At 39.0% G+C, this 27,679-nt stretch overlaps 2 protein-coding genes across 6 annotated transcripts in view; one reads left to right on the top strand and one right to left on the bottom strand.

Annotated features, from left to right (window-relative positions):
- Positions 1 to 268: 268 nt before the first annotated feature.
- plpp1a (phospholipid phosphatase 1a) lies at positions 269 to 19,531 on the top strand. 5 transcript variants are annotated; one of them, XM_044334339.1, is made up of 7 exons: positions 3,640 to 3,913; positions 4,038 to 4,195; positions 8,064 to 8,218; positions 11,388 to 11,668; positions 14,947 to 15,004; positions 16,907 to 17,083; positions 18,274 to 19,531. In XM_044334339.1, exons 2-7 carry the CDS (start codon positions 4,138 to 4,140, stop codon positions 18,391 to 18,393), a joined length of 849 nt encoding a protein of 282 aa, XP_044190274.1. In that variant the 5' UTR covers positions 3,640 to 3,913; positions 4,038 to 4,137; the 3' UTR covers positions 18,394 to 19,531. The 5 variants fall into 5 exon arrangements, with proteins under 5 accessions (XP_044190272.1, XP_044190271.1, XP_044190275.1 ...); XM_044334338.1 differs by having other exon boundaries at positions 3,992 to 4,195; XM_044334337.1 differs by lacking the exons at positions 3,640 to 3,913; positions 4,038 to 4,195; positions 8,064 to 8,218 and adding exons at positions 269 to 447; positions 10,564 to 10,715.
- The window catches only part of mtrex (Mtr4 exosome RNA helicase), a 23,696-nt gene continuing 14,308 nt past the window's right edge, over positions 18,292 to 27,679 (bottom strand). The window contains exons 22-27 of the mRNA XM_044334335.1: positions 24,933 to 25,096; positions 24,678 to 24,783; positions 22,225 to 22,281; positions 21,979 to 22,141; positions 20,382 to 20,486; positions 18,292 to 20,104 (exon numbers count right to left, since the gene is read on the bottom strand). Coding sequence (XP_044190270.1) covers positions 20,052 to 20,104; positions 20,382 to 20,486; positions 21,979 to 22,141; positions 22,225 to 22,281; positions 24,678 to 24,783; positions 24,933 to 25,096 — 648 coding nt within the window. The 3' untranslated portion in view covers positions 18,292 to 20,051. The remainder of the gene's footprint in view (positions 20,105 to 20,381; positions 20,487 to 21,978; positions 22,142 to 22,224; positions 22,282 to 24,677; positions 24,784 to 24,932; positions 25,097 to 27,679) is intronic.

Below are 27,679 nucleotides of genomic sequence, written 5' to 3'. Positions count from 1 at the left end.
TGCTCAAAGGCAGCTTAGTGGGGGTAATGAGGGAGGGGCAAGTGCTGCTTTTTCACTTTCCCCCATCCAGAATTATCTTGCTGAACCGATGACCTTCCAGTCACAAGCTTGCTTCTCTAATCTTTTGCCACCACTACCCCTGCTGCCCCACTGCCCCAAAGATTCACTCACACAGGTGTTTTCAATCATCATCTGTGACGACTTTAGTTTTGTTGCACCTGTTGAGGCGGGATAGCATACAACTTTACGTGTTTGTTTTTATTGCACTTTGATAAACTTGTGACATTTCTAGCAAGGCTCCACCTAACTTCAGAGGTCTAATCAGGTGCTATAAAGTGGAAACACTTGTGTAGGAGTGCAGGACCTCCAGTTTTTTGATAAAGATGAAAACATTTAAGAAGATTAACCTGCAATCAATCAATCATCAGCAGCCACACTGGAGGCATGGTAATGTTTAGTCTTATTTATATATAAAATACGAAAATAAGTGATATTAGCACCTGTGTTTGGAGGCATAAATAATTTCCCCATTCAAAACTGTGGTTGAATAACACCATCTTTAAGATAAATGGTTTATATGTATTTCTGTGCTAAATGTCACTGACATTGACCATAAATATGAGTAAGAGTATCTAAAACTACAGTGGGGCAGTGTAGAGCAACAGGTGGGTGATCAAAGGACTTGATATCCAGTGGTGGATGGAGTACTAGTATGTCCCTTTTTAAAAAAAAAACAAGAATATATATGATATGAAGAAAATAAATATTCATCATTACTGTCGGTTTGGAGCAAGTGTTTATTTGTATCATCACAATTTTCGACATTGTATTGTATTGTATTAGTGTAGCTTAACCTCCAAAACACTAGATGGGGTCAGTGAGTAATTAACGAGGACAGTTCAACCATCAAAGATAATGAAATGTATGTTTACCTATAGGCTACATACTGAGCTGAACATATTGACTAAGGCAATAAACTGCAGATTGATAAGTGTATAAAAACATTATCTAGCAAATGGGATAAATACATCATTTCATGTCTTCTCAGAATATTTAAATTCATCCCAATAATTATTGGTTAAATGACCTCTCTAGTGCCGGTGGCTTTTTTGTAGCTCCATGCATGATAAATGTTCCCAGAGCTAATGAGATTATCTTTCTGGGCTGAAGTTAAAGATCCTCTCCAGATATGAAAATACTCTGCTTTAGAGTAATGTGGGACACCACCCAATGTGGGACACCTAAGCTCAATTGCATTTATCTCTCTTTCTACTGTCAAGTCTTACCGGTACTTTTTCTGTTTTTTGGACTCTTTGTGTTTTTGTTCTTTTGACTTCCTTGGTTTTTGTTATCCTTCTGATGCCCTCAGACTTTTTCTGTTTTTAGTTGGACTTTTTGAGGGGCTCTTTCATTTGTGTTGCATTTGTTTCCTGGTTTTGGTTTTCTCTGTTCCCTTGTGTGTTCCTCCTGTGTTTTTGTGTCACCTGTTTGTTTACTTTAGTCCCTGTTTTATTTTGTAATATTTCCTCCTTGTGTCTGCTCACTTTACTTCCCGTGTTTGATTATTTCATGTGTCTCACCTGTGTCTCGTTTCCCTCACCTGTGTTTCATTTGGGTGTTACTGTATTTCCACTACAGCTCAACAGGGAAACACAAAGAGGGAATTTGATGCTAAACAGACTGTAAATGTGGCAGATATCCACTTGATATGACTAACTCAGACTGCTGAAGCCTCATATAAGCTTCAGATAAACTTGTAAATACATTTCTGCACAAAGTGAATGTGTGGATTTTGGCCCCCATCACTTATATTACCCCCTTTTATACAGAGATCTCACGATGTTGCTGTAAAGAAGACTTGTCATTATGCTGGCTTTTCTTTTTTGCGCTAAAGCAAACAAAGCCAGCATAATGCCGCCCCCCTATGTGATTTTTAGATAGCATGCTGGCGTTCCAGATAAGAGCTGTGACATGTAACACAACAGTATCGGCGTCTAGTGTGTGTAATCCCGCCATACTGGCTGTCTTTTTTACACAGATGTCAATCCGGCAATGTGACTACCTCCACTGCCGGCTTAATAGCAGAACAACAATGCCCCCCCACATTCCGTGTTTGTACCTTTTTTATACAGAATGGCGAGATGGAATAGCAGCACGACATTCCCGCCTTGAACAAGCTGTGTAGAAGGGGCTACTGAAAATGCATTTGAAGGGGATCTTTTAACAGCCAGTAAGAGCAGGAGGAATGAGCACATAGAGGAAAACCTCTTTCAGTGTTCATATTGTGTAGAGCTGGGTCATGTTGGTACAGGAACCAGTGAGCCTTCCCTTCACAGTCAACTATATCTGTCACAACAGCAGTGGGATGGCACAACAGTTTTACAATATTTACTGTCTAAGAGGGGGGAATGCCATTATTGGTGCATGGAACAACTCATGATTTGACATCTCTGCTGACTCTTTCACTGACTAACACTTAATAGAGTTGGCTGAACACACTGTACAACACTTACAGTAACTTAACTGGTAAAACTGAGAGGTGTTGCTGACGCCGACCCCCCCCCCCATCTCCCCTAGGAACACTACAATATGGAAACCTAATTGCTGTTTTAAGACAGACTTGAAAAATTGTGAACCTATCCTTTTAATACTGTGAGCCTGTACTTAGTGTTTAAGTGTTGTTATAACTTCTGTGTGTTGATGTAACAACACTTACTTAGCAGCCACTAAGAATAGCTAAATAAGTACTCAAATACTATATAAGTACAGTTTTGGGGTGCTAATTTACTTGAGTATTTCCATTTTATGCTACTTTATACTTCTACTTCACCCCTTTTTCGGAATGAAATATTGTACTTTTCACTCCTCTACATTTATTTGAGAGCTTTGATTATTAGTTAACACATTCAGATTTTACACATAAAACATGTGATCAACAAATGGAATATAATGTCTTGTTATAGATGAAATACACAGCAGTATATAAAGTAGCTAAATTTAGTTCCACCTTGACTTGCTATATTAAAATGCTGCTCACATAGGGATGGATTTATAATCACAATCCAATGAAGCCTAATGATGCCTAAGCTTCAGATAAACTTCTTAAAGCATTTTTGCACAAAATGAGTGCAATGTGTGGACACATTGTGGATTTTGGCCCCCCATCACTTATATTGAAAGCACATCGAAAGGATCTTTTATGAACAGGAGGAATGATTACAGCAATGAAAACCTCTTTCAGTGTTCATATGGGCACTTGAGTGTTGTTTCAAAACGGACTTAAGAAAATGTGAACCTGTCCTTTTTAAAGCAGTGATTCTCAAAGTGGGGTCGGGGTCCTTGGGGTGGTTCCAGGGGGTCCCTAGCAAAACAAGGCATTATTTATTTTCACTATACTTCCATCCATAAGGAACACAATGACATAATGTACGACTATTATGGTCATGGGTTTCATACACTTTCTGTAATAAAACATCTAAAAGCAAAAATCTTATCAAATGGGGGTCCGTGGTCTAATCAGCTTAGGGGTCCTTGACGTGATAAAGTTTGAGAACCACTGCTCTAAAGGATGTCACCGAATCAACCACTGAGTAACACACGGAGGTTAACCTTCGTGTTTCCGACATTCCTGCCTGCACTTGAAGGCGGCACCAGGCCTGCAGCTGCGGTCGCCTTCGGAGCTTTTCGGATCCGTCAAAAGCGCTTCGTGCACCGCCGGTTACACACACAGCGGCTCCGAGCAGGTGTCTATTTAAAATGCTCGGACCCCCGTGAGAGTGAGTGCTAAAAAAAAACCCTCAACAGCTTTAAAACCATGATGACAGACAAGCGGAAGAGTCGGCACCCGACACCCGAGGACGACAACAACAACAGCGGCAGCAGCGAGACGCGTTTCTCCGCCTGATTATCATCGGTATGTGCTTTGCAGCTGCCCCGCACGGTCTGTTTAATTCTTACCGGGGCGTCGACGGTTCATTGTGGTTTTATATAGCATTTGCTGTAGCGAGTTTCTGACCTCACACTCGGGTCGGAAACAGAAGCAGCGACGTCCCGAGGAGGAGCATCCCCCTGGTGTTTATTACAGGAGAGGACGCACCACAAGCCAGGGACTCGGAGCTGAGACGGACAAGAGCAAACATGTTCGAGACGAGAGGAATCCCCTTTGTCCTGCTCGACATCGCCTGTCTGATCCTAGGTATGTGTTTTTAATTACTAATTTTGCCTGCTCAACTGCTGTGGGCTGTTAGTTGCTGCTATTATTGTTAATAAGCCGATTTGTGACCTGATAAATATAATCCTCCTGTTCGGATATTAACTTGCTTGCCATCACGTGAAGGGAGTGGTGAATGCTCAGCAGCACAAGGGTGAGATTTACTGAGACTTTATTGTGTTTAACAGAAGTTTATTTTAACTTCTAATGTTGCCACTAATCAAGCAATATGTTTATGGAATTTGTGATGTATTTATAGTGATTTTTCCAAGTGTTGCTGTAGCTTTTTCCCCTCCCCTCTCAATACAATGAAGAATTTGATTTGTTTCCATTGTATGCAAATTTAATGAGTCACACCAACGTGAGTTTCAGGTGCTCACAGGCATTTAATGGTTAAAGATCCCCTCCAGACATTTTAAAGATGTATGTAAAATACTCTGCTTTTCAGTAATAAAACTGTTTTTTTTTTCCACAAAAAAATGTTAATTGTCTTGTTAAAATCCTTAAAATGGCATCTACTTCTTCTCCCTCATAAAAAATTCAGAACTGATGAATATGCAAATATATTTCATCTCAGAAGTTGAGCTGCTGAACACCAGATATTTCCTCCTTCACTGTCCATTGTCAGCATTTGTGCACCAAAGGCTTCGAGTTTCCACATCACATGTGTCTAAGTTGAATTTTGGACCTCGATTGGCTTCCAAACTATTTGTGATGTCATAAATTATACTTCAAATTTGGATTTTCAGTGAGCACAGAGAAACTTTCCACTTTCAGCAGATAAATGTGAAAACAGCCTTCTGGTGTCAAACTCTGCACATACATCATTCTACACAGTGAAGCTTAAACATCCAAGTGAAGGAACAAGAAGCACATTTTTGAGTGGATGGGGACTTGAATGATTAGAGCTGCATTAGAGATTAATCTGTCATTTTCTCAATTAATTGATTAGTCATTTGGTCTTTAAAATGTCAATCATTTCATGTCTTATTTTGTCCCTTTTACTATCATAGAGGACTAAAGAAAATATTCACATTTAAGAAGCTGGAACCAGAAAATCTGAGCTTTTTTTTTCTTAAAAAATGACTCAAAACAATTAACAGATTATCAAAATAGTTGATTTTCTGTAAATGTAGTATGACACTGTAATAGTCCCTGTTATCAATATTTTGTCAATTATATTTAGGCACTTATCCAGTAAATAATTTATCTGTAGTTAAAAGTTACTGTCACATTTCACATATGTCATATTTTGTGGGTCACTTGTAGACTCATATTTAACTGTACATATTCCAAATTTTTATGAACCAAAGATAGATATAAACTGATTAATCTTCTAATCTGCGAATTTAAGAGTGTTGCAGAGGAACTATGCTATAGCCTAACTGACATCACTACCTTACAGGTTGTGTTTTAAACTCATGTGTCAGCACTGACACAGTTCACCTAAGTTTCCCGGTTCATGTAATCACATTTTCCCCTCAGGAAGTCTAAGGTCGTTATAAGGCGGGCACTTGTACTCATATCAGTCCTGAAACTATATTCAGGGTAAAATTTCTGTTATCTACGGTGTATGAGTTGATTATCTAGCATCTGAAACCGCTGTTTCAAATAATTAACTTTATCTGAAAGTGTGGTGAATTGATCCATCTTCATTTTTTTGCAGCCAGTCTTTATATTGAATGTATGAATCACTGTATAAGTGCTGTGTGGTTTCACTTTTGCAGGGTAGGCAGAGACAGACATTTTCTCTGGGGGCTTTAATGTCTTTTAAATCTCATTATGAATGATCGATATACACCATGACTCATAAAGCTATAGCCTCCCGTGCACAGTCATCAATATTTCCTAAAGTTACACATTTTTTTTCTTTAGAGAAATTTGACACGATTTGTTTTGAAGTATTGCTAAATCCCAGAGGCTACAGATGTGTTTTATATTGCATAATTTTGTAAGTGCCTCACAAGGGAACATGTGTTCTGTCAGTGAGAATGACTGTACAATCTCACTGTGCTGTTTGGATGACTGATGCCGAAGAAAACTTGGATGTTCTGCTAATGATACAAAAACAGACTATTAAATTATACCCAAGAATCTGATAGTCAGCCACCGGCAGTCATGCAGAACTGCTTGTTACCAAACATGCATATACACGTAGTGAGTGTTGAGGTTAAGCTTGTAGGAACACTGTTTTGATAAATGTGATTAATCAGGATGTAAAAACATGCGTAATGAGCAGGTTAGAGTGTTTGCTCTGGTGTGCTTATGCATCATTTTTTATTTTGTTAATACAATCACTGTACAGGCTGAGAGATTTATTGGAAAATATCCACATTTTTCTTTATTTCTTTCTCTCTTGTCTGTATGTTTGTGTTGGTTAGCCCTTTTAGTTGCACATTTGTTTTAGAGGAGGTCAAGTTAAAGTATAACACTGTTGCTTGGTGCAGTTAGAAAGTGATTCGAGGGTGTTGCCATTTCGACTTTGTGGCATTTCCAGCTGTTGTAGCCAATCAACTCAGGGTGGCACAGCTGACACTGACAGCTGTAGAAACAGCAGACAGAACAGGATTGAAGAAGCAGACTGTTTGTAGATGAAGGTGTATCTTTGTGTGATGTTTGTGTGTGTTTGTTTGATTTCTGCCATTTGTGGCTTGTTAAAATGGGCCTTACAGCTCAATAATCGACCCTAATTTTCTGCTTGAACGGACGAATGACTGTCTTTTCCCCTACTATACAACGAGCTAAATGGGCCAACCAGCCAGTGAAATGAAAGCAGCATTACATCCAGACTTTGGACTGTCACAACCTATTAGCATAATCTGTTATCTTTATGGTATTTTATCTATAGGGAGCGCTTAGCTATGTCCACAATGCTATGTCTTTCATACCAATGTGACTCGGTGCTCCAGCCAGAAGCTTCTCAATCCTCCAGACTGAAAAACTGCCCAAAGATAACATGTTTTTTTGTGTGTAATAAAGTCATTGTTGTTGAGGTTTTTTTTTTTTACTGTGTGATATATATAATGCTGTAGAGTTTCTGACTGAGCTCAGCCTCAAAGGATATGGCTGGCTATATTATTATCAACATTAAAAAATCTCATTAATAAAAGACCAAAACCAACAATGAGTTTATCATTCTAACATGTTTTTCCTGTGTATCCAAAGTCTGTTTATAGCTTATTTCTCTGTTGTAGAGTGTTATTGTTGTCCAAAACTTATTAAAAACGCACCAAAGAGTCTCACTGTTGCACTGCGTGACATGTTCCTTCATTACGATGAACATGGACGCTGTAGTTTATCTTGAATTGTTCTCACATGCACTGTCCTGCTGCTGTAAATACTCACTAATGCACCAAATGTGTATTAATCCGCAGCTTAAAATAGTTCCCAACAAATGCACCGTTTAGTCCTGTTTTAGTAACATTTCCTAAAAGCTACGGTGCCCAGCTGTTCCAGGAAAATATTTAGCCTTTTTAAAAGTTGAAGGTATATATTCATGATCAGTTTTTAAAGTTTTACGTCTAGTAGGAACAAATGGGGTCAGGGCTGAGAGCCATAGACAAGCGGGAGAAGTCAGAAAGTATTGAGAGATGGATTAACGAATTGTTGGTTTTGGGCTTTTCATGGGATTTGATGTCACAAGGAAAAATACTTCCAGCCTTATCCTTTCACTGAGGTTGGGCTCTCTCATTTCTGTCACAAATTCATTTTGGCACATATTCTTTTCCTACGATGCTAATAAGCTCCATCGTCCTCTAACTTCCACCTGAAAGATGACAGATTTGAAGATCTCAACTTTTTGCTTTGCTCATGTTTTTTTTTAAAATTCTCCTCCTGATCTCTCCGTCCACAGGAGGTCTGCCTCTGGCAGCCTTTAACCTGGGTAAGATCCGCCCCTACCAGAGGGGCTTTTTCTGTAACGACGAGAGCATCAAGTACCCTTTCCACCATGGCACAATCTCCTCCACAGTGCTCTACACTGTGGGCTTCACCCTGCCCATTAGCTGCGTAAGTAGGAGTCACTCGAGGCAGGTTTGACGTAGGCACATGACCTGTCTCATGGAAAATATGTTGACTTGTCAATCAGAGGTGTAACTTAAATGTATTTCAAGGTGTGCCAGTGCATCCGCTCTGGTCGGTGTGTGCTGCTTTACTGACACACCTACATGGAAAGAAGCCACTATTACTATTATCAGCTACACATGCTTTTCCTGCTATGGCAAGTCAAAATATCCACTGTGAGAAAGGCTCTTTTGGGACCAGGAAGTAGAACCAACAAGTCTCCAGAGAGTTATTTTTAGGATATATTCAGAACTCAAACTGCCTGTATGTAAACACAGATAACTTCATTTGTTCAGTAGCTGTTACAGTAGCACAGTTAAACTCAATGAAACCAAATATGTGCAGTATGTTTTTAGTTCTGCTACTGTTTCTTATCCCCAGTGTGAGGCTTGTGTCACGTAATGACATTAGTAGAGGTGTTCACCAACATCAGCTCTTGCAGATGTTTACGAAAAGCGTAAGGCGAAGGAGGATGTCCACTTAAAAACAATCAGTATTAAACAGAATCAGTCCATTTTAGATCCTTAGTCAACTTAAAAAAACAACTATTCTCAACATCCCACTTACTACAGCAGGATTGATCGAACTTTCTGCCAAAGATTTACTCCGGATTTTGTATTGTGCTTTGATCTGCCAGGATTTTAGTTTTTTAGCCTTCATCTTGGGCCTCGATTTTTTTTATATATATATATATATATATATATATATATATATATTTATATTTATATATATATATATATATATATATATATATTTATATATATATATATATATATATTTATATTTATATATTTAAATTGGATTTTAATCAATTTTAGTAACTGCAGTCCAAATCATTTGAAACATACATACTGAAACTTGGTCTCAAACCATAAATTAATCTAGTCATAGCTGTAGGGCTGCAGCTAACAATCGTTTTTATTATTAATTAATCTGATGATCATTTTTTCGGTTTTTCGTTTCCCAAAGCCCAAGATGACGTCCTCAAATATCTTCTTTTATCCCGACTAATAAACCCAAAGATATTCAGTTTACTATCAAAGAAGTCTAAAGAAACCAGAAAATGTTCACATTGGAGAAGCTGGAATTAGAGAATTTGGACTTTTTTTTTCTTAAAAAAAAAAAAAGACGATTAAGATGATTAATGGATTATCAAAATACTTGGCGATGAATTTAACAGTTGGCAGCTAATCAATAGAAAGACTAATCGTTGCAGCTCTACATAGCTGTAGTGAGAATAAGCACATAACAGTTTCCTCTTCTGTTTCCAGAATAGTAAGGACAGGCTTTTGTTGTCTTAATCTACTGGGTGAAATTTTCGGTCAGTGTTGTTAATGAATACAACAGACATGCAGGCCGTGTGCTGTGTCCTTCTGCTCCTTAAAATAGCTGGAATGCTTCTTCTGGAACAGAGACGATTGTTTTTGAAGAATGGCAGAGGCAGAAAGTGTGTGTGTGTGTGTGTCTTCTGTTACTGCTTTGTGGTATTGGTGATTTATCTCTTCCATCCCCGCCTGTAGTCTTTTATGTATCATGAGTAATCATAACTGAACTGTAACAATTTTTTTTCTCTTTTTTTAAATATGTTATCGTAGCCTAATTTTTTTAAGGACTCACTTCATCGTTCAATGTCTGGCAAAGGAAGGTGTGTGAGAATATGTGGGGAATACAGAGCGGTTAGTCAGTTTTAGGCAGAGGGAAAGTTTGTGGGTTTGCCAAGAGAGATAAAGAGGAGACAGTAAGTGTCATTTTGTTCTGAGGGGAAGTGAAGAACAAAGTGTGTAGTGTATGGATGTTTCGGTCACATATGGACTGTTTCTTCTCACATGCTGATGACTTCTGCTCGCTGTGGGTCTGTTGGCGAGAATTCAAAAGAAAGAACATGAGCCAATCTGGTAACACGATCCCTGATAAAACACTACTTCACCGATCACAGCTTCAAACAGAGAGGAAAAAGAGCTCAGTTGCGCTCAATAACCTGCTTTGAAATGTCATTTTTGTGCTCTTAAGTTTTGACTTTTGTCTATTAACATCCTCCCCTTATCAGCTTTTAACTGTCTGTTGCCATGCCAACACAATAACCATTCATATTTTTAACCTGATGATCTTGAAAGTTTGGCAAGCTGCCTTCAGGGGACGCAGAGGATGCAACTGGGCTGTGGTCTTTTGCTTTGCCCAGGCACACACTGTTGCATCATGGGTAGGGGTGCGGGGCCTATTGACATGATCTTATAACCTGTAATTTTTCCCGTGTTTTTTTTTTTTTTTTTCTCTCATTACCTCTCTGCTAGCTGGACTGCCATTTGCAATACTCAATGTGCAACACAAACCTTTCCAACGGGGCTTTTTCTGTAATGACGATTCAATCAAGTACCCCTATAAAGAAGACACCATTTCCTATCAGTTGTTAGGAGGTGTTATGATACCCGTCACATTACTCACTGTAAGTGCATCTGTTTTGTCTTCTGCTAACGGTTTTTTACCCTTTTTGGTGATTTTACATTTACTCCTTCTCTTCCTCCTTTTATCTATAATTTTCCCCATTTTTACACTCAAACTTTTACTTCTGTCCTTTCTCTTAATCCTCGGTTGCTGCTAAATACATTATCCTGTAATAACGTGTGTGTTTTTTAATTGCATGCAAAAGTCATCACTACCATTTAACTGTAAGCTAATTTGCTAACATCATGTTGAGAACTTTAATAACTCTGTGACATTTGAAGGTGAAAGACAAAGGTTACCAGCCATCATTTAATGTGCAGCTGCTGCAGCACTTTGCAAAAAGACACTAAATATGGCAGAAACTTTTAGCAAGCAGTTGGACTCCATCTCCTCCTCTAAATGAAGTATTATATAAATATTTATTATTTTAAGTGGACATCATCCTCTGGCCTTGACATTTTCTATATTAAGTGCTATTTCACATAAGTGGACATTCCTCTGTAATGTTATATGTATGTAATAGGCTGTACTTTCTCACACATATCCAAATATTTTAGATCACATGATTGGGTTAGGGAAACATTGCAGGCTCTGATGTTGCAGATTTCAGTTGAATATTAAATTTAACTTTGTATTCTTTCCTCCTTCCCCTTCCCCCCCCCCCCACTTACAGATGATCTTTGGCGAGTGCCTTTCAGTTTATCTAAAACGCCTCAAATCCAAGTCATCTTTCGGCAGCTATCTCGCCTGTGTTTACAAAGCAGTCGGTACTTTCCTCTTTGGTGCTGCGATGAGCCAGTCTCTCACCGACATAGCCAAGTATTCTATTGGCCGGCTCAGGCCGCACTTCCTGGACGTGTGCAAACCTGACTGGAAACTCATCAACTGTTCGGCGGGGGCTTACATTGAAGACTTCACCTGCACCGGAGACGCGAGAATGGTGAATGAGGGCAGGTTGGTATTACCGTTATATCCAAATCTTTTCCAGCAATCACAAATGGTCGAGTGAAATAGTTCATGTTGAAATCAGCTCCTCATTTAAACTTGTGGCACTCTTGGCCGCTGTTTTCTTGCAAAACAGATTAACGAAATCTGACGGAAAAAAAAAAAAGAAATTCTGTGCTCTGCATTGTTTTGTAATTCATGGTGCAAGCGCAAAGTGCAAAGGTTAAATGTATCATTACACAACCTATGATTATGTAGGCTAATAGTAACGGTGATAACAGAATTATTACAGCATTCGCCTTCGAGGTTGTACAACATTTCAACAGTTAATAGTGAATATATGCTAGATGCAGTTTAAAACAGAGAGCAGAGGAAGGATTGAGTAAGTATCACAGGAATGTAGAATTTGTTTTGGTTAAGGTCTCTATGTCTTATCAGCTCAGAGCAGAAGGAAGTATATAGGGCGGGGGGGATATCCACCTCTCATTCTGTTATAGGCACAACCACAGAGACCAGCAGTAATTATAGAATTGGAGGCCTAAATAGTGACGATTGTATCAATGTTAAGAAGGGCTTATAGGGCTATGAGAAACTGTTTTATTCTACTGTACTCAAAGGTTAGATTATTCTACTTAAAGGTCAGAATGTATGATGTTTTCGCCCTTCCTCTTGAACAGAAAGCTTCCCCACGAGCTGAGTGGAAATTTGTCCCCCACCCTCTCTGTCTCTCCTCTGGGTTATCTGCTCTACACTTAGAGGGTGTGGTGCATAATCATAGAGATTTCCTGGAGCCCCCTCTACCATTCTGCAGTCAGTTTTTAATGCATCATAATGAGACAAACATTTATCAGCAGACCAAGAGAAAAGATCCGGTGATTCAAGGCAGATACGCAAGGCTTTTAAGATTAATGTCCGGACACATTATATTTCCAGCTCCTCTGCGTGTGTGTGTGTGCATGTGTGTGCGTGCTTGGACTGGTCTGCTTGTCGTTAATAGAGAAAATAAGTGCAGCAGGAGAGGAGAGAGCAGGTCAGGGTAGTCTGTTCTGGATCATCTTACTGTAATATGATTCCTCCCTAGCTTAATTTACATTTCCCAGGGAAGAAGAGGCCTGCTGTTGGAGCTGTGTGTGTGTGTGTGTGTTTTGCGTTTAAAAGGCAAAGATTCATTAGATACTAAAAGATTGAATGTGTAATGAAAAATATTGATTTTCTTGTAAGGTAGATATCTATAAGAAACACATTTTTGGTCAGACTTGATAGCATTACTTAATAAAGAATGAGCGTAGCCCTCACAGGGTCTGACCAACTTGCAGCTTTAATCTGTTGCATTATTATTGCATTGGAAAGTGAGGTTATGTTACCGAGGTCTGTTGGATTAGCCTGGGTTGTCCACCACCAAACACTTTGATTAATTGATTACTTGATCGCCAGAAAATTAAAGGGTAGATTCACAATTTTTCAAGTGTGTCTTAAAACAACAGTCAGGTGCCCAAATGAACATTTAAACAGGTTTGGCTTCATGTAATTGTTCCTCATGTTCATACTGACCATTAGACGATCCCGTCATAATGTGCTTTCAATGTAAGTGATGGGGGACAAAATATAGAGAAACAATGTATTCAAAAGTTTATCTGAAGATAATATGAAGCTTCAGTCATCCAAATTCAAATCAAGTCAATATCTTGTGTTTTTAGTGCCAAATTCCCTCTTTTTGTTATTGGACTTCCACAGCTGCTCAACAGGGAAACACTGGAAATGCAAAGAGGGAATTTTATACAAACATGACTGTAACTTTGGAAGATTGCATTTTATTTGATTAATTCAGTCTGCCGAAGCTTCAAATTAGCCCTTTAAACACATTTTAGCACAAAACAAGGACCCTGGATTTTGGCCCCCATCAAAAAAGCCAGTATGAACAGGGGGAATGATTACAGCAAGACAATATTGATAATGGATTGAGTCATTTAAGCAACACAAATGCCAACTCTGATTTCAGCCTCTTTGAGTCTTATATAGTTAAATATCTTTAGGTATTTGGACTGTTGGTTGGAGAAACACACAAAATATGACATTGACTTTGTAATGGTATTTTTCATATCTGACATTTTAATAGACAAATTGATTGATTACTTAATTAATTAATTGAAAAAAACTGATCAATCTAATGAGAATACTTGTTAGTTGCATCCCTGAATAATACATTTTAATTTAAGGGTTCCACGTTTACCATTTTCACAATCTTTAGCGTGTCAGCAGGATAACATTTGCTAATCAGCACTAAAAACAAAATACAGCTGAGGCTGATGGAAAAGTGATTTAGTTTCGCAGGTATTTGGACATGAATCAAAGTATTCAACAAAACAAAAACTTGACCTGATGATGGCACTAGATGGAAAATTAGAGGATCATCAAAGTTACTACAATTCATGCTGAGGGGAACATGAATGTCTGAACCAAATCTAATACGATCCATCCAACAGTTTATGAGAAATTTCATTAAAAACTAAAAATGTTAACCTCATGGTGGCATTAGAGGAAAAGTCAGGGGATCACCAAAGTCAGTAGGGTTGATCCTCTAGAGAGCATTGATGTCTGTAGCAAATCTTAGACTAATCCATCCAGCATTTATGGAGATATTTCAGCCGCTATAAAATTCTTAAAACCAATGGTAGACTTAATTTGTGATGAGGCTACAGTGGAAACAAGTTGAACCCCAGAACAGCTCCTTTATTTTCCATCACTCCACGTCTGAGATTTAAGGCAGGTCAGGGATTTACCTGCCAAACTTATCCAGACAAATCAATAAACCTGCCACTTAAACGAGCTGCAGGTCGTTTGTCCACATTAGAGACTAACTCTGGAATACATATTTCATCTTATTCTACACCGTGAAGCCCTGAACTCTTCATCGCCCACCAGAGTGGAATGACACACCAATGAGCTGGTGTACAGTTATAGTACAGTATGTGTATGTGTGCAGCACTGTTATTGTAAACAGGAAGTAACTAAGGCGGTGGTGGGGACTGGAGGGCGTGTTTCTTTTTCTCAACGTCAATCTAAGTGGTCACTTCTCACCCGCAGCAACAAACACCTGTCAGTGAACACTGACACCACTACAACCCCCACATATAGGTGCCAGGATGTGGTGTTGTGTGGGTGTGTGCCTCTGAGTAACAGATGTTGATGTTGACCTATTACAAGATGTGTCTTTTTAATGAGTTCATTAAATTTATTAAGCACATTGCAAAGTGTTGAGCCATGTTTCTGTCTTTTTTATGTTGCAGGCTATCCTTCTACTCCGGACACTCCTCTTTTTCCATGTACTGCATGATGTTCCTGGCTGTAAGTACCAAACACAGCTGCATATTCATCCGCAATTAAATCAGTATTTATTGGAAGGCTGTGTTCAAAGGCAGGCGGCAGAATGGGACATTCTGGTTGTTTCATTTGTGTCTTTGGAAAACACATTTGATATCTATTTATTCATGTTAATTAGCATATTAAGCTTCAGAGCAACTAGCGTAGAGGAGTACATTTTGGGAAACATGCTTACATTTGCTTTCTTGCCGAGAGTTTGGTGAGAAACTCAACCTTTATATTCAAAGTATTTGTGTGGTGTCGTTCCCTCCTTTTCCTTTGTTATTTTGGTATATTTCGTCATGAAATAAAGGGACAGGTTGACACATGCACTGTACTGCACTGAAAAGCCCACTGAGATAGTCTGTGTGCATACTAACTTCCACACCAGGTGCTCAAGCTGTAAAGACTGATAATTACACCTTGAGGTGGACGGGCAGTCCACGCCTTTTACTTAAAGAGTTTACCAACTTTTATGTAAACAGTGTCACGGCTCTTGTCAATCAGATGTAATTGTCTTGGTATCTGTGCTTTAAATATAAAGCTAAAGCCAGCAGCTGATTAGCTTAGCTTAGCATAAAGATGAGAACCAGGCAGAAACACCTAGCCAGGCTCTGTTCAAAGGTAACAAAATCCACAACTTGTCATTTTTACACTCTGTTTATGTATGAATTTAACAAACAAGACAAAACATGTTAATTATAGAGCTTCAAAGGTGTTTGTAGGCTGATTCGGACAGAGCCCGGCTAGCTATTTCCCCCTGTTCCCAGTTTTTATGCTAAGCTAAGCTAATCAACTGCCGGCTATGGCTTCATATTTAGCGTACAGACATGAAGGTGGTCTCAATCTTCTCATCAAACTCTTGGCAATAAAGTAAATAAGCTTATTTCCCAAAATATCAAATTACTCCCTTAAACTGCAGTGATTCAAGATTTCTTTACGTATATTTTATATTTCTTTAGATTATCAGTGGCATTGTTTAACTTAAAGGTTTGCAGCTTTTTTTTTGAGTATCCTTCAGAGCTGCTTTTACTGCACGACCCTGATCATTTTTATAGGCTGCTGATTCATCCAACATTAGGGGATATAAATAGACACAGGGACAAAGTCCTGGCGCCAATACAAAGCTCTCTCCCTCTGCATGGACTGGTAGTCCAAGAAACAGCAGCTGACATTTGAACATTTTACCTACAGACCCTGAAGTACTTTTCTCCTGCCACTCATTAAATGACACAGTTTGCATCAGAAGTGGAGTGTAACAGGAAGAGAAACATGGATATGGATAAAGTGGCTACACTTGTTTGTCCTTGATTCAAACAAAGAGAGTAGACACGCCCGGTTTTTAATACAAACAACATTTAGAATCTGGTTTATGCCACAGAGGAACTTGATGTTCAGCTGAACGAAGACCAGAGGCCGTGTTATCAGCATTTAAGTATCAGATCGGATAATGTTTGTGATTATATAATAAACAATGTTATACTGATTATTCCTATGAGTAAGGAGGAAAATGTGGTCATGACCCGTGTGAAACCAGCTGTAGGAGTATTTTCTCACCTTTTATCACCCTTATTTTTGAGCCATAAAAAAGGGGATGTTTTTTTCAATGCAGGAACATTAGGAAACAATTTTTATTACTTTTTCCTGCATGATAGATTTGTTTCTAGTGTGGAAATGTAAACACACTGAGTCATCTACAAATCACTGCAGCTCGTTTTTTTCCGGCTCATTTGCTTGTCTTGCAGGAATGCTGCCCACTATAATGATTATTTAGACGATCTAACCTGGTGCCCTCTCTGCTTGTCTTTATCATTGCCAGAAACACTTTATTATTGTGACTCTAAGCATTTTAAAAACGTACTGTGTGTCCCGTGTCGTCTTTATCAGCTCTACCTGCAGGCTCGACTCCAGACTGAATGGGCGAGGCTGCTGAGACCCACAATCCAGTTCTTCTTGATTGCTGCTGCAGTGTACACAGGACTGTCACGGGTGTCAGATTATAAACACCACTGGAGTGACGTGCTGACCGGACTCCTGCAGGGTGCCCTTATGGCTCTCCTGGTGGTAAGTGCTGTGCTGTAATCTTAAACTAAGCTGTTTGGTTACAAATTCATTGCCTTTGAGTGGTGTTTTTAAGGAAGTGTGACATTTTAAGAAATGTGCTTATTCATTTTTTTTAGTAAGAGTTAGATGAGAAGATTAAGTAAGCAAGCACCACTTTAAATATGAAGCTAAAGAGAGTTAGCTTAGCTTGGCATAAAGAAACAGCTACCCTAGCTCTGTCCAATGGTAAAAAAAAAAAATCCACCTACTTACCTCTAATTGACATGTAAACCATTTAATTTGTACAAAAACAAAACTATAAAAGCATCAAATTGTGGTTTTATTGGGGATTACATATGGGACTATTTCTTAGCCCCTGGAGTCACCTTGTGGTTGCCAGGCGACCAGAGGAGACTCCAGGAAGTCACTGCTTATGGCCATGAAATAGTTTGGCACATGACTTTCCCCAAATAAGCTACCACTGTTATTTGTACAAAGTAAACAAGACGAGGTTTTGTAAGGCAGATTTTGTTACCTTTGTACAAGCAGGTGTTTCCAGTCTTTATGCTAAGTTAAGCTAAACAGCTGTAGCTTCATACTTTAACACTCTCATGTCTATCTTCTGATCTGACTCTCAGCAAAAAAACAAATTGGCAATTTTCCCAAAATGACAGATGCAGCTAATTAAAGAGCCCCTCCAGATGTGTTTTAAGACATTTAAAATGACATCTACTCCTTTTTAATCCATTAGACATCCAGAATCTATGAATATGCAAATATTTTTTCTTTCTAAAGTTTAATTGTTGAACACAAGACGTCCTCTATTTCGCTGAAAAGTCCATTCTCAGTGTTTGTGCACTGGAGGCTTCAAGTTTCCACATCACACTTGTGTATGTGGAATACAGGCCCAAGATTGGCTCCAAACTAGTTGTGTGTGTGTGATGTCAAAAAAATCCTGCTCATAGGCGCATGTCTTAAACTCAGACTTTCAGTAAACACACAGAAACTTTCCACTTTCAGCAGATGAATGTGAAAACAGTCTCTAGTGTCAAACTCAGCACATACATCATTCTGCACAGTGAAGCTCAGATGTCAAATTGAAAGAACAATGAGCACAACACATTTTTGAGTGGGGGGGGGGGGGAGTGGGGGGATTTTAAGTTTCATTGCAATGATGGATTTTCTCCAAATTCTCCATCTGTATCCTGCAGGTCTTTTTCGTGTCGGACTTTTTCAAGCCACGCGTGGATTCCTGTAAAGAAGTAGACATCCCCCACACAACCTTGCAGGAGACGCCCACAAACGGAAACCACTTTGAAAGTCCCAACTAAGCTAAGTGAGAGTGAGGATACCGCTGCTCTGTCCAAACGCACACCCAGGATCCCAGCTCTCTAGCCTTTCATCTCACGCAGATTCTCATCCAAAACCCTGCATGGATTTACAGTGTGGATTCTTACTTCAGTTAAAGTTAGCGGATGATGGTGCATCCCAGAGGAAACATTCAAGAAACTTGGAAAGCTACAACTCAGGCCTGTTTAGATTTTTAAAAGACTTTATAATTTTAGGCAATTTGCTGTCATGTCCACCAATTCTCCATGTGGAAGTGCTGAGACAACCTTGTAGATATGCTTAAGAGTGAGACGTAAATTAGGGGCTAGAGATTCTGTAATGATGGGAACCATATCTACTGAGCCAGTGGGAAGACTTAACTGCATGCACCCACTAAAGGGTCTGACCACTGCTGGGAGAGAGATAGAGAGAGAGAGAGGAGGGTTGGAAACCTGTGAATGTAACTCTGCTTTGTGCTTTTCCTGCCCTGGAGTCAGTCTGCTCAAAGATCTGATTTAGGGTCAGTTTTAGATTCACTCCCGCACCCTAAGAGACGGCAGTGTTTCATAACGTTGCCGATGAGGTTAATTAAAGGGCTAATTATGAAGGGGAAGGTTTCCCCGAGACCAGAATGTATTGGAGACTAAAGCTGATCCTAGACCAGAGGAGGCAATACCGCTTCACATCTGGAGCTGCTGACTCCAGGCCACTGCCGTCTGATTCTCCAACTATCTAATCCAATATAATCAAGGAGGAACACCTGACTTGTATCATGTCTGGTTAGAAAGTTGAAGAATAGACTGTCAGTTTGTGTCCCGTGTTGCCTTTGCTGGACCGCTACTGCTGCTATCACAGCTCCCTGTGTATCTAAGAACTAATATCAAGTGAACAGACAACAATGTACTTTTTGTATCATCTGTATGTATCATCTGTATGTAAAAAGACATCACCATACAGACTTTTATTGAAAAAAAAAAGTGTTTCAAATATGTACAAATGTCTAAAATCAGAAAAAAAAGGAAAAATAAAGCCATTTTACTTATTAACATGAACACAAATGGACAGAAATGGAACAAAAGTGTTTGATGTATTATGCCATGAGCCATCACGTAAAATTAAAAGCTTGTGTTGTTTACCTTTTCTCATGATGCACCACTTTGCTTTATGTGAGCAAAAAAATAAAAAGCCTGTATGTTCAATATATTCTGGCCACATAGATGCATTCACTTAAATGCCTTTAAAAATGAAAAAACAAACAAAAAAAAAAAAGCAACACTTGTGCTTACATCCTCAGACATATTCAGGCTCATTCAGTTATAAAATTGGCCCCTACATCATTCACTACAAGGTAGGAACCCTTATGGAAGCAGTAAATCCTGGATCTCTTCGTGGATAAAAGGACTCAACATTACAAAGTTCAGGTAAGGTGTGATGGAAAAAAAAAACTGTTCAGAAGAGTGATCTGAGGGACGAATAAATAATTTTTCCATCAAGAACAGTTTTAACCGAACTACAAAGACAAAAAGTTGACCCTAATGTGACACAAAAACAAAGAGCGGATGGTTAAGAGATCTATAGGGGGTTAATCATGACAAAAAGTCAAAAACAGAATGAATCCACCAGTAGAAACTGCCCATCATGTGGGAGAGATGTGAGGTCATTATAGGTAGAGACTGGCAGCAAAGACGATGTCTCTCTTGATCTTTGTTATTCCTGCAGAGAGACATAAATGAAGACTGAATTAATTTAAGTTTATTCCAAACAGAGATGTAAACAGTTGTTTCAACAGTGTGTCACTCAGCCTGTAAGGAAGGATACATTTTTCTATAGTGGTAAAAAAATAAATAAATAAATAAATTAAAACAGCACCTTCTCTAAAGTTTACACCCTTTGGGACAACGATTATGTATAATAACGTGGGTTTGACTGTGTCTTCAAGGTCAGATTTGTGTTTGATGTGTGTTTTTAACAGCACTATGAGGTTTCCTACCTTCAGCAAACTTGTTCTCCAGCTCAGTGTTGCCTATGGCCTTGGCTGCTGAGCACATTTGTCTCAGTACCTCCTCCAGACGGCGCATGCAGCGGATGATGCTCCCTGCGGAGACACAAAGCCACACAGTGTTCAGTGTGTGCATAATATCGAACAATGAAGCAGATTTTACTGCTGTGGTCTAAAATGAATTCATACTCAAAAGTGTGATGGGAGGATAAAGAGGTCTTGAAGGATTGTTTAAGTTTAAAGCTTTGGATCATCAGTACTGTGGCTGCAGAATTTAACAGCTCATATATTTTATGGGGTTATAATTTTCACATAAACTAACAATTTCCAATAAGTTTCCAGGAAATAACTTTGTAGTTTTGAACTAATTCTAAGCAAAATAGAGACAGTGTTCAATTGGTAAACTGCCGATTAATTTCTATTGTAACATAGAGAGTCTTTTAGTCCGTGAAACAGCAAGTCAGCTGAGCATGCAGAAATGGAAATTTATGATTAGGCAAGCAGAAGTTTCCAAAATTGATGATCAAAGATGAGTCAGTTAATATGTACTTTGGTTTGAATGAGGCATCAAGGAAATTCCCATTTTCCCAACAACCAGTAACAAATTATTCTCTTTCCAGTAAAATTAATATGAAAAATACGAATTTGTGAAACAAAGTGTTTCATTTACAGCCAAGTATCATCAAATTTGAAATGGACAGAGGTCAAAATACACAGATTGTTGTTGAAATTTCTCAATTCTGTCTTTCCCATTTTCCAACACAAATACACACACCCACATCTAATACTCCCTCGGTTTCTTAACTCTGCATTACTTCTTTCTTTTGATGACGTCCAGTATTTCACAGCTGAGGTCGTTGTTGGCAGGCGAAGACAGAAACTATGAGGAGAATGATGGAATGGGCTTCTAATCAAAGCACACACAATAAATCAATCAGGGAGCCTCTGACAGCCTCCAGGTGGCTGCAGACTGTATATGATCAAAGAAATCAAAGGTGAAAGGGATTTGTAAAGGCCATGTTGTAAATGGGTGAATTTTTGGTAAAGGCTTGCCACACATTTTCAGCCAGATCATGGACCAATTGTGAAAACCTAAATAGATGTAATGAACGAATTAATAGAACAAGGTGACGAGGAAGGTGCAAGAAAAATGACCAGTTCTATCATGCTTTTTGTGATTTTCTGTTACTTTTATACTGTTATGATGTTGCATGTCTTTGTTAAAACATGATCAAAGGTCCAAAAAGAAGTAAAATGCGACTACTATTGTTTGTTTATGTAGCCAGAGCTGAAGAAAGTCAGCTGATTGGATAGCTTCCAGAAGCTAACCAATCAGAACAGAGTGGGCTTATCGGGACAAGAGTTTAAACAGCCTGTTTCAGACAGAGGTTGAACTGAGGGGCTGCATAAAGGGCCAGTATAAGATGAATAAGGAGTTTTTTAAACTGTAAATCATGCCAAGATATTCCAGTAGAGCCCCAGAATATAAATACAGACCTGGAAATGTGCATGACATTTCCCCTTCGAGTTTAATACCTGCATTTTCAATTCCTGGCATGTCTGTTGGATATTCATATAAGTGGCTCACCTTCAAAGACGTCGGTCATTTTGCAGATCTGAGCAAACGTGGCTCCGTTAGCCCAGGCGTAGACCACATCCATCAGGTGAGGCTTAAACTGGTTTAGATACGTCTCCTCGTCCACCTCCAGCTTGGCGTCTGCAGACACCTTGGCTATACGCTTGGCGCACTCCTGAACACAATCACAGTATTCACATTTCCACCGGATTCAAACAACTGCAGATACAAATTTGGGATTGTTCTATAGTGTCTCACCTGCATTTGTCTCAAGGGTGCAGCAAGTTGTTCAGTCAGTTTTGGCATCTCACTGGCCTGGAGGGCAAAATGACATTGTTAATTGTTGTGATAGCAAATTTCAAACATTTGTTTTTGTTGTTTATATTCCACGCCCTGGGTAAAATAGGTTGCTGGTTAAACCTGCTACAGGCATGTTTAAGAAGAAATAGATCAAATCTCCTCCCAACTATAACAGAACACTGGTTTCGTCTCACTGGTCAGACGGCTTTCTGAACATTTCATCATAAAACGAGAAGAATACAGGAATGAAGCTGCTGCTTTCTGACACTCAAACATTCGATCCTGCTCGTCTTTGGTAACTACGGTTTTGTTACTTCAATATGATGGTTAATCAATAACAATTACCTCTAGCAGCTCTAAATGTTATACATTAACACCTGACTGCGTGTTAACTTTTGTAATAACGTCCCAGCGTCAGCAAAAGGCAACATTTATTCCCTATGAATTTTTTTTTTTTCACAGCGAAAAAGCGTTGGGTTTCCTGTCAAAGGTTCATCCTTGGCTCGTAAAGAGTTGTTTGATGTTTTAGGAAATGTACTAATTCTCTTTCAATACCAGTCTCATATTTACCTGTAGGTGCCGATATGATAGCGAAGTTTTGGTACAGATACCCAAATAACTTTCAACATCTTACTTTGATGAATAACATGTTTTTCTACTTAGTACTTTTTTTTCATTTGACAAATAAAGCTGGGATTCTAAAATGTGAAATGCTGTATGATCACATGCATTTATTCTTTATTTTATTTCAACCAGACTAAAATTCAGGCATTCTGTGCCAACCTTGGTCAGTTTTTGAAGCCCTGTCAGTCACAGCATGAGGATCATTCAAGTCGACATCAGGGGGACGGACTGACCTCTTCCTGCCCTGATTAACATCGTTAAACCATTGATTGAAACTGAATTACTTTTAATTAGAAATACCGCTTGGCAGTTGCATGCCTCCGCCAACCAGTCTAGTTGCAGTTTATATCTATGTCTGTCAAGACTCATAATGTTTGTTTTGAAAATTTGAAGGAATTTGATGAATTGTATTAAGTTTATTTTGTGGTGAAGTGGAAGTTATCACTATGTTGACATGTATGATTTCAGTGAATCATTCAGCTCTGGCTCTTCATCCAGCGAGCAAACCTCCCTAGTCAAGTGTGTTTGGAAAACTATTCATTTGTTGCTGTCTTGCTTGTTATCCATGGTCTATTCTCTTGCCTCAGCTTTATTGTTCTTGTTCTGCTATGTCTATTTGTGTGTAAGTTTATTGAGAGAAACAAAAAACATGAGTCAAATTCCTTGTATGTGTTCATATGCTTGGCCAATAAAGCGGATTCTGACAGAAGACAAAGCTGTAGCCATGACAGAAGACAAAGCTTCAGATATGGATGTTGCTGCAAAGAAGCTACAAACTCTAAAACATCAATGCTTCACACACATCTTCCACCCGGCAGCACAGAAGATCTAAACAATCACCACAGTTTCAAGGAGGGCACCCAAGATTATTGTCACCAATTCAGTATCAGACCAAATGTGAAATATGGTCACAATCTCCCCTTCTGTTCCTGAGTTATCAAGTTGAATAATGGCCAGAAAAGTGTTTTTGCAGAACATTATGATATCACAGTGAAGTTGACCTTTGACCTATAGGATATGAAATGTCATCACTTCATCATTTTATCTTATTAGGCATTTTTGTGAAACTTTGTCATAATTAGCGTATGAATTCTTGAGTTCTGGCCAAATACATGTTTGGTGAGATCACAGTAATCTTTAACCACCAAAATCTAATCAGGTCATCCTTGAGTCCAAGTGGATGTTTGTGCCAAATATGAAGAAATTCCCTCAAGGCGTTCCTGAGGTATCGGATATGACGGGAATGGGACGGACAGACAACCTGAAAACATAATAATAGAAGTCTTCTGGAGCACTCTCATGTCAGAATAAGTGAGTGGATGACTTTAGTTTAACGACAGGTGACAGCTGCACACATACACCAACACACACACAGCGGTCCTGTGTATTGGTATACAAATATGACAGCTGCTTGTTGTCGTTCCCTCTCTGATAAAGCATTTGAATAAGACTCAAAAGAGAGGCGATGACAATGGGAGCCATTTTTCAGTTTAGACACAAATGTGTTCTGTTGAGGGGGATGAGCTGATGTGGAGCCAAAGAAAAGGTTTGTTAAACCATCTGACACTGGATTGCTTCATTAGGCAAGACAAACACACACATCAACCTCAGGTTTCTGTTTTGGTTGCAGTGCATGGGAAGAGGCCAAGAATGCAATTGAAGACCTAATGTGTGGGAATGAGAATAAGCTTTTTTATCTCAATGTGGGGAAAGACTTCATATTTGTTTGTACGGAGAATTAGGGGAATTATGCGTGTTTTTGTGAGTGTGCACGCATGTGCACGTACGTTCTCCTGGAAGACAAAGCAGGACAGCAAGGCGGTGGCTTGTTCGACCGTTAGATCGTTGAAGAGACCGTTGAACACCATCTCGGTCAACAGGAGCTCATCGGCGCTGGAGAGATTAACAGAAAGAGAATTAATAGACATTTTATTAACTAATCTTGCACAATCTGTTACATCTATCCTTGTTAAACTAGTGTCAGACAAGTTAATTAACTTTATTTATTCATATTGCATGCTGAATGTGTGCTCTGTCCTGACCTGCTGATTTCACAGGCGACCCTCCCTTTCATCTCGATGACGTCAGAAGGACTGGCGAAGCCGAGGCGCCGCAGAACTCTTTTCCTGCACTTCAGCTTGTCCATCTGCAGGACGGTCCGAGCTTTCTTCAGCTCTCGCTTGGCTGTTCGAACATCTGCCGCAATCTAAAAACACAAAAACAAATGTATTGTAATATATTGCAACCATAAGTATCTTCGGGGAAGCTCAAGTAAATAAAAAAGCCTTTCTAATAACTAAATGCACTGTGAAAACAACCAGCTGTGCTACACTCACATGAGCTACTTTCAAACACTACATTAACCGTCACAGTGATGGAGTAGAACATTTGAATTATCTGACAACAGTTGTTAATCTGCCTGCTTATCTGTCCTTAATGGGGTCCGTTACTGACCTCAACCTTTACCCGTTTGTTACAACACACCTCAGAGCCGCAAGTACAAAGAAAGATTGCAGCAGCATGGTTTATTACTTAAGCAATGTCAGCATATTTTTCCTCAAGTGGTGGCTGCATGTGAGATACTGAAGAAAGCTATCAGCACAGAAAATGAATGGCGTTCTAACTTTAGCCTACACGATATCACATGTGTCGACTTTAGCAGCCACGGTGTGTTTTTGTGAGCTGTGACAAAATGGGATAATGTGCTACCTGCTTTGCTAAACAAATTAAGTGCTTTGACTATTAAAAAGGTCAAAGGAGAGGTCAGCTGCAGAAACAAGACGAGGATTAGCTGTGAGTGGCCGTCCAGGGATTGGAGAGATGTTATTAGAAGAGCAGGTTAATCTTAAAAGTCTTACTCTGCCAGTCCAACATAAAGTAATCCAGTTTAGACTGTACTGTACACTCTATCATTTCACAACACACACACATACATATATATACACACACACACACACACACACACACACACACACACACACACAAGACCACAGACAGATGTAAATGTTTATCTAAATTGTCAAACATAGTCCAGTTTGTGTTTCTCCCTCATCTATCATACAGTAGTGCTATTTCAACTGGTCCCATAAATCATGTTGTATTGAACTGAGCTGACTAGATCTTTCAGTAAAGCAGAGCATGACATAAAAGGTGTTCTTGTTATTTATCATATTTTATTATATGTGAAGTTATTCATGACTGAGCAATTTGACATTTCCTGATATGCTCCACTCTTAGTGATAAGAGGAGATATGGGGCAGGAGCCCTGTGAGGTTCGGTGGAAGGTTTGAACATCCAGGCTAATAGGTTAATCGATATGGAAGAGGAAAAACAAGCTAAAATAATGTTTAAATGGAATTAACAACAAAATGGGTCCTGGTTAAGGGACGTGTATGATATGTGTTGTAGATATGGGTTTTATGATCAATTCAGTCAGTTGGAGAAGATCGATGTTGTATCTTTAAGGGAAAAAGTGTTTTGAGGCTAAACACGACTGGGCAAATGAGATCTGAGGTAAACTAAAGCTGCGTACTTATTGTGAAATTAAATATGACTATTTCACAGAAAATTATGTTTATTTTATTTATCAAAGGAAAAAAAAGGTCAATTTGTGCTCAAATTAGAGCTTGTATTCTACATCTTCATATTGAAGCGGGTTGATTTGTTGTTTTGGAAGAGTCAAATTGTCCGATGTGTGATCTCAGGGAAAATAATTATCATTTTGTTTTTTACTGCCCATTGTGTTTTAAGTTTCGTGATTCTTTGTTTGATGACATAAAGGATACTAATGAGTTGCTGGATATGAACAACTCACAAGGTAAAAATTTACAGTGTTCCTTAGTCTTAATACACTTCCTGAAGTGTTGCCAATATATTATTACGGGACCGGTATGTTCTAACGTTGAGTTCACTTCCCTGTAAAAGAGAATATTTTGAGTTTTAACAGGAAGTACATTGTTTTATTTTACTAGCTGTACACAATCATTTCCTTTTTTTATTTCCTTCCTTAGTTCTGGACTTTTCCCTGATAAGATACGCATTTTCCTCACCATGTTTACTTTCAGTGCTTTTGCTAAATATGTGACCTTGAGCTACTTTAACTACTTAAACTAAACGTGCTGATATTTTTACATCTTGGAGATAAGGTTTTATTTATTTTCATTCATAAATCTGCAAAACAGAAGATTGTCCAGACATATGTGTTGCAGGGCTCCTGTAAAGCTTGCACCATTAGAGTGTACGGATGAGATCATGTTGGCCAGCGTTTAGCATTAAGTGACTCTGCTGAGCTTTTACACAGCCAGAGAGCATATCTGCAAAACAGACACTGTGAAACCAAGAAGGGCTGAGTCAGGACAACTGGACTTGGTTGAATATACTTGATGACATTTCCCTTCTCATCCAAGTGGCTTCTTCACTTCTAACTGACTGGGAGTTCCAGGTGTTTAACTTGTGTGGGGTCGTTATTAAAGTAATCGATACCACTTGGTTTGTTATAGTGCTCCTGGCTGTTGTAAGAGTCGTTGGAGTCACCTGAGGCCAAACTGTGAATGCTTTGTTTCTCTACATCTGCAGTGAAGTTGTGCTGCTGCCTTGCAATAAAATGCTGAAAGACAGTCCAGGGAAGTGAAGTCCACTAGTCTACTATTCAACATGACGCAGAGTTCGAAGAGTTCGACAGATACCTGATAAAGAAAATAAATAAAATCAACTCCTTATTACGGGTCCTTATTCATTATATCATCTGCCTTGCTCCATGTGACCTGATCAGGTGTTTTTCGGTTATCGG

The sequence above is a fragment of the Thunnus albacares genome, chromosome 18 (assembly GCF_914725855.1).
Source record: "Thunnus albacares chromosome 18, fThuAlb1.1, whole genome shotgun sequence".
In the NCBI taxonomy this organism is placed as follows: domain Eukaryota; kingdom Metazoa; phylum Chordata; class Actinopteri; order Scombriformes; family Scombridae; genus Thunnus; species Thunnus albacares.
This window is presented reverse-complemented; position numbering and strand designations above follow the sequence as displayed.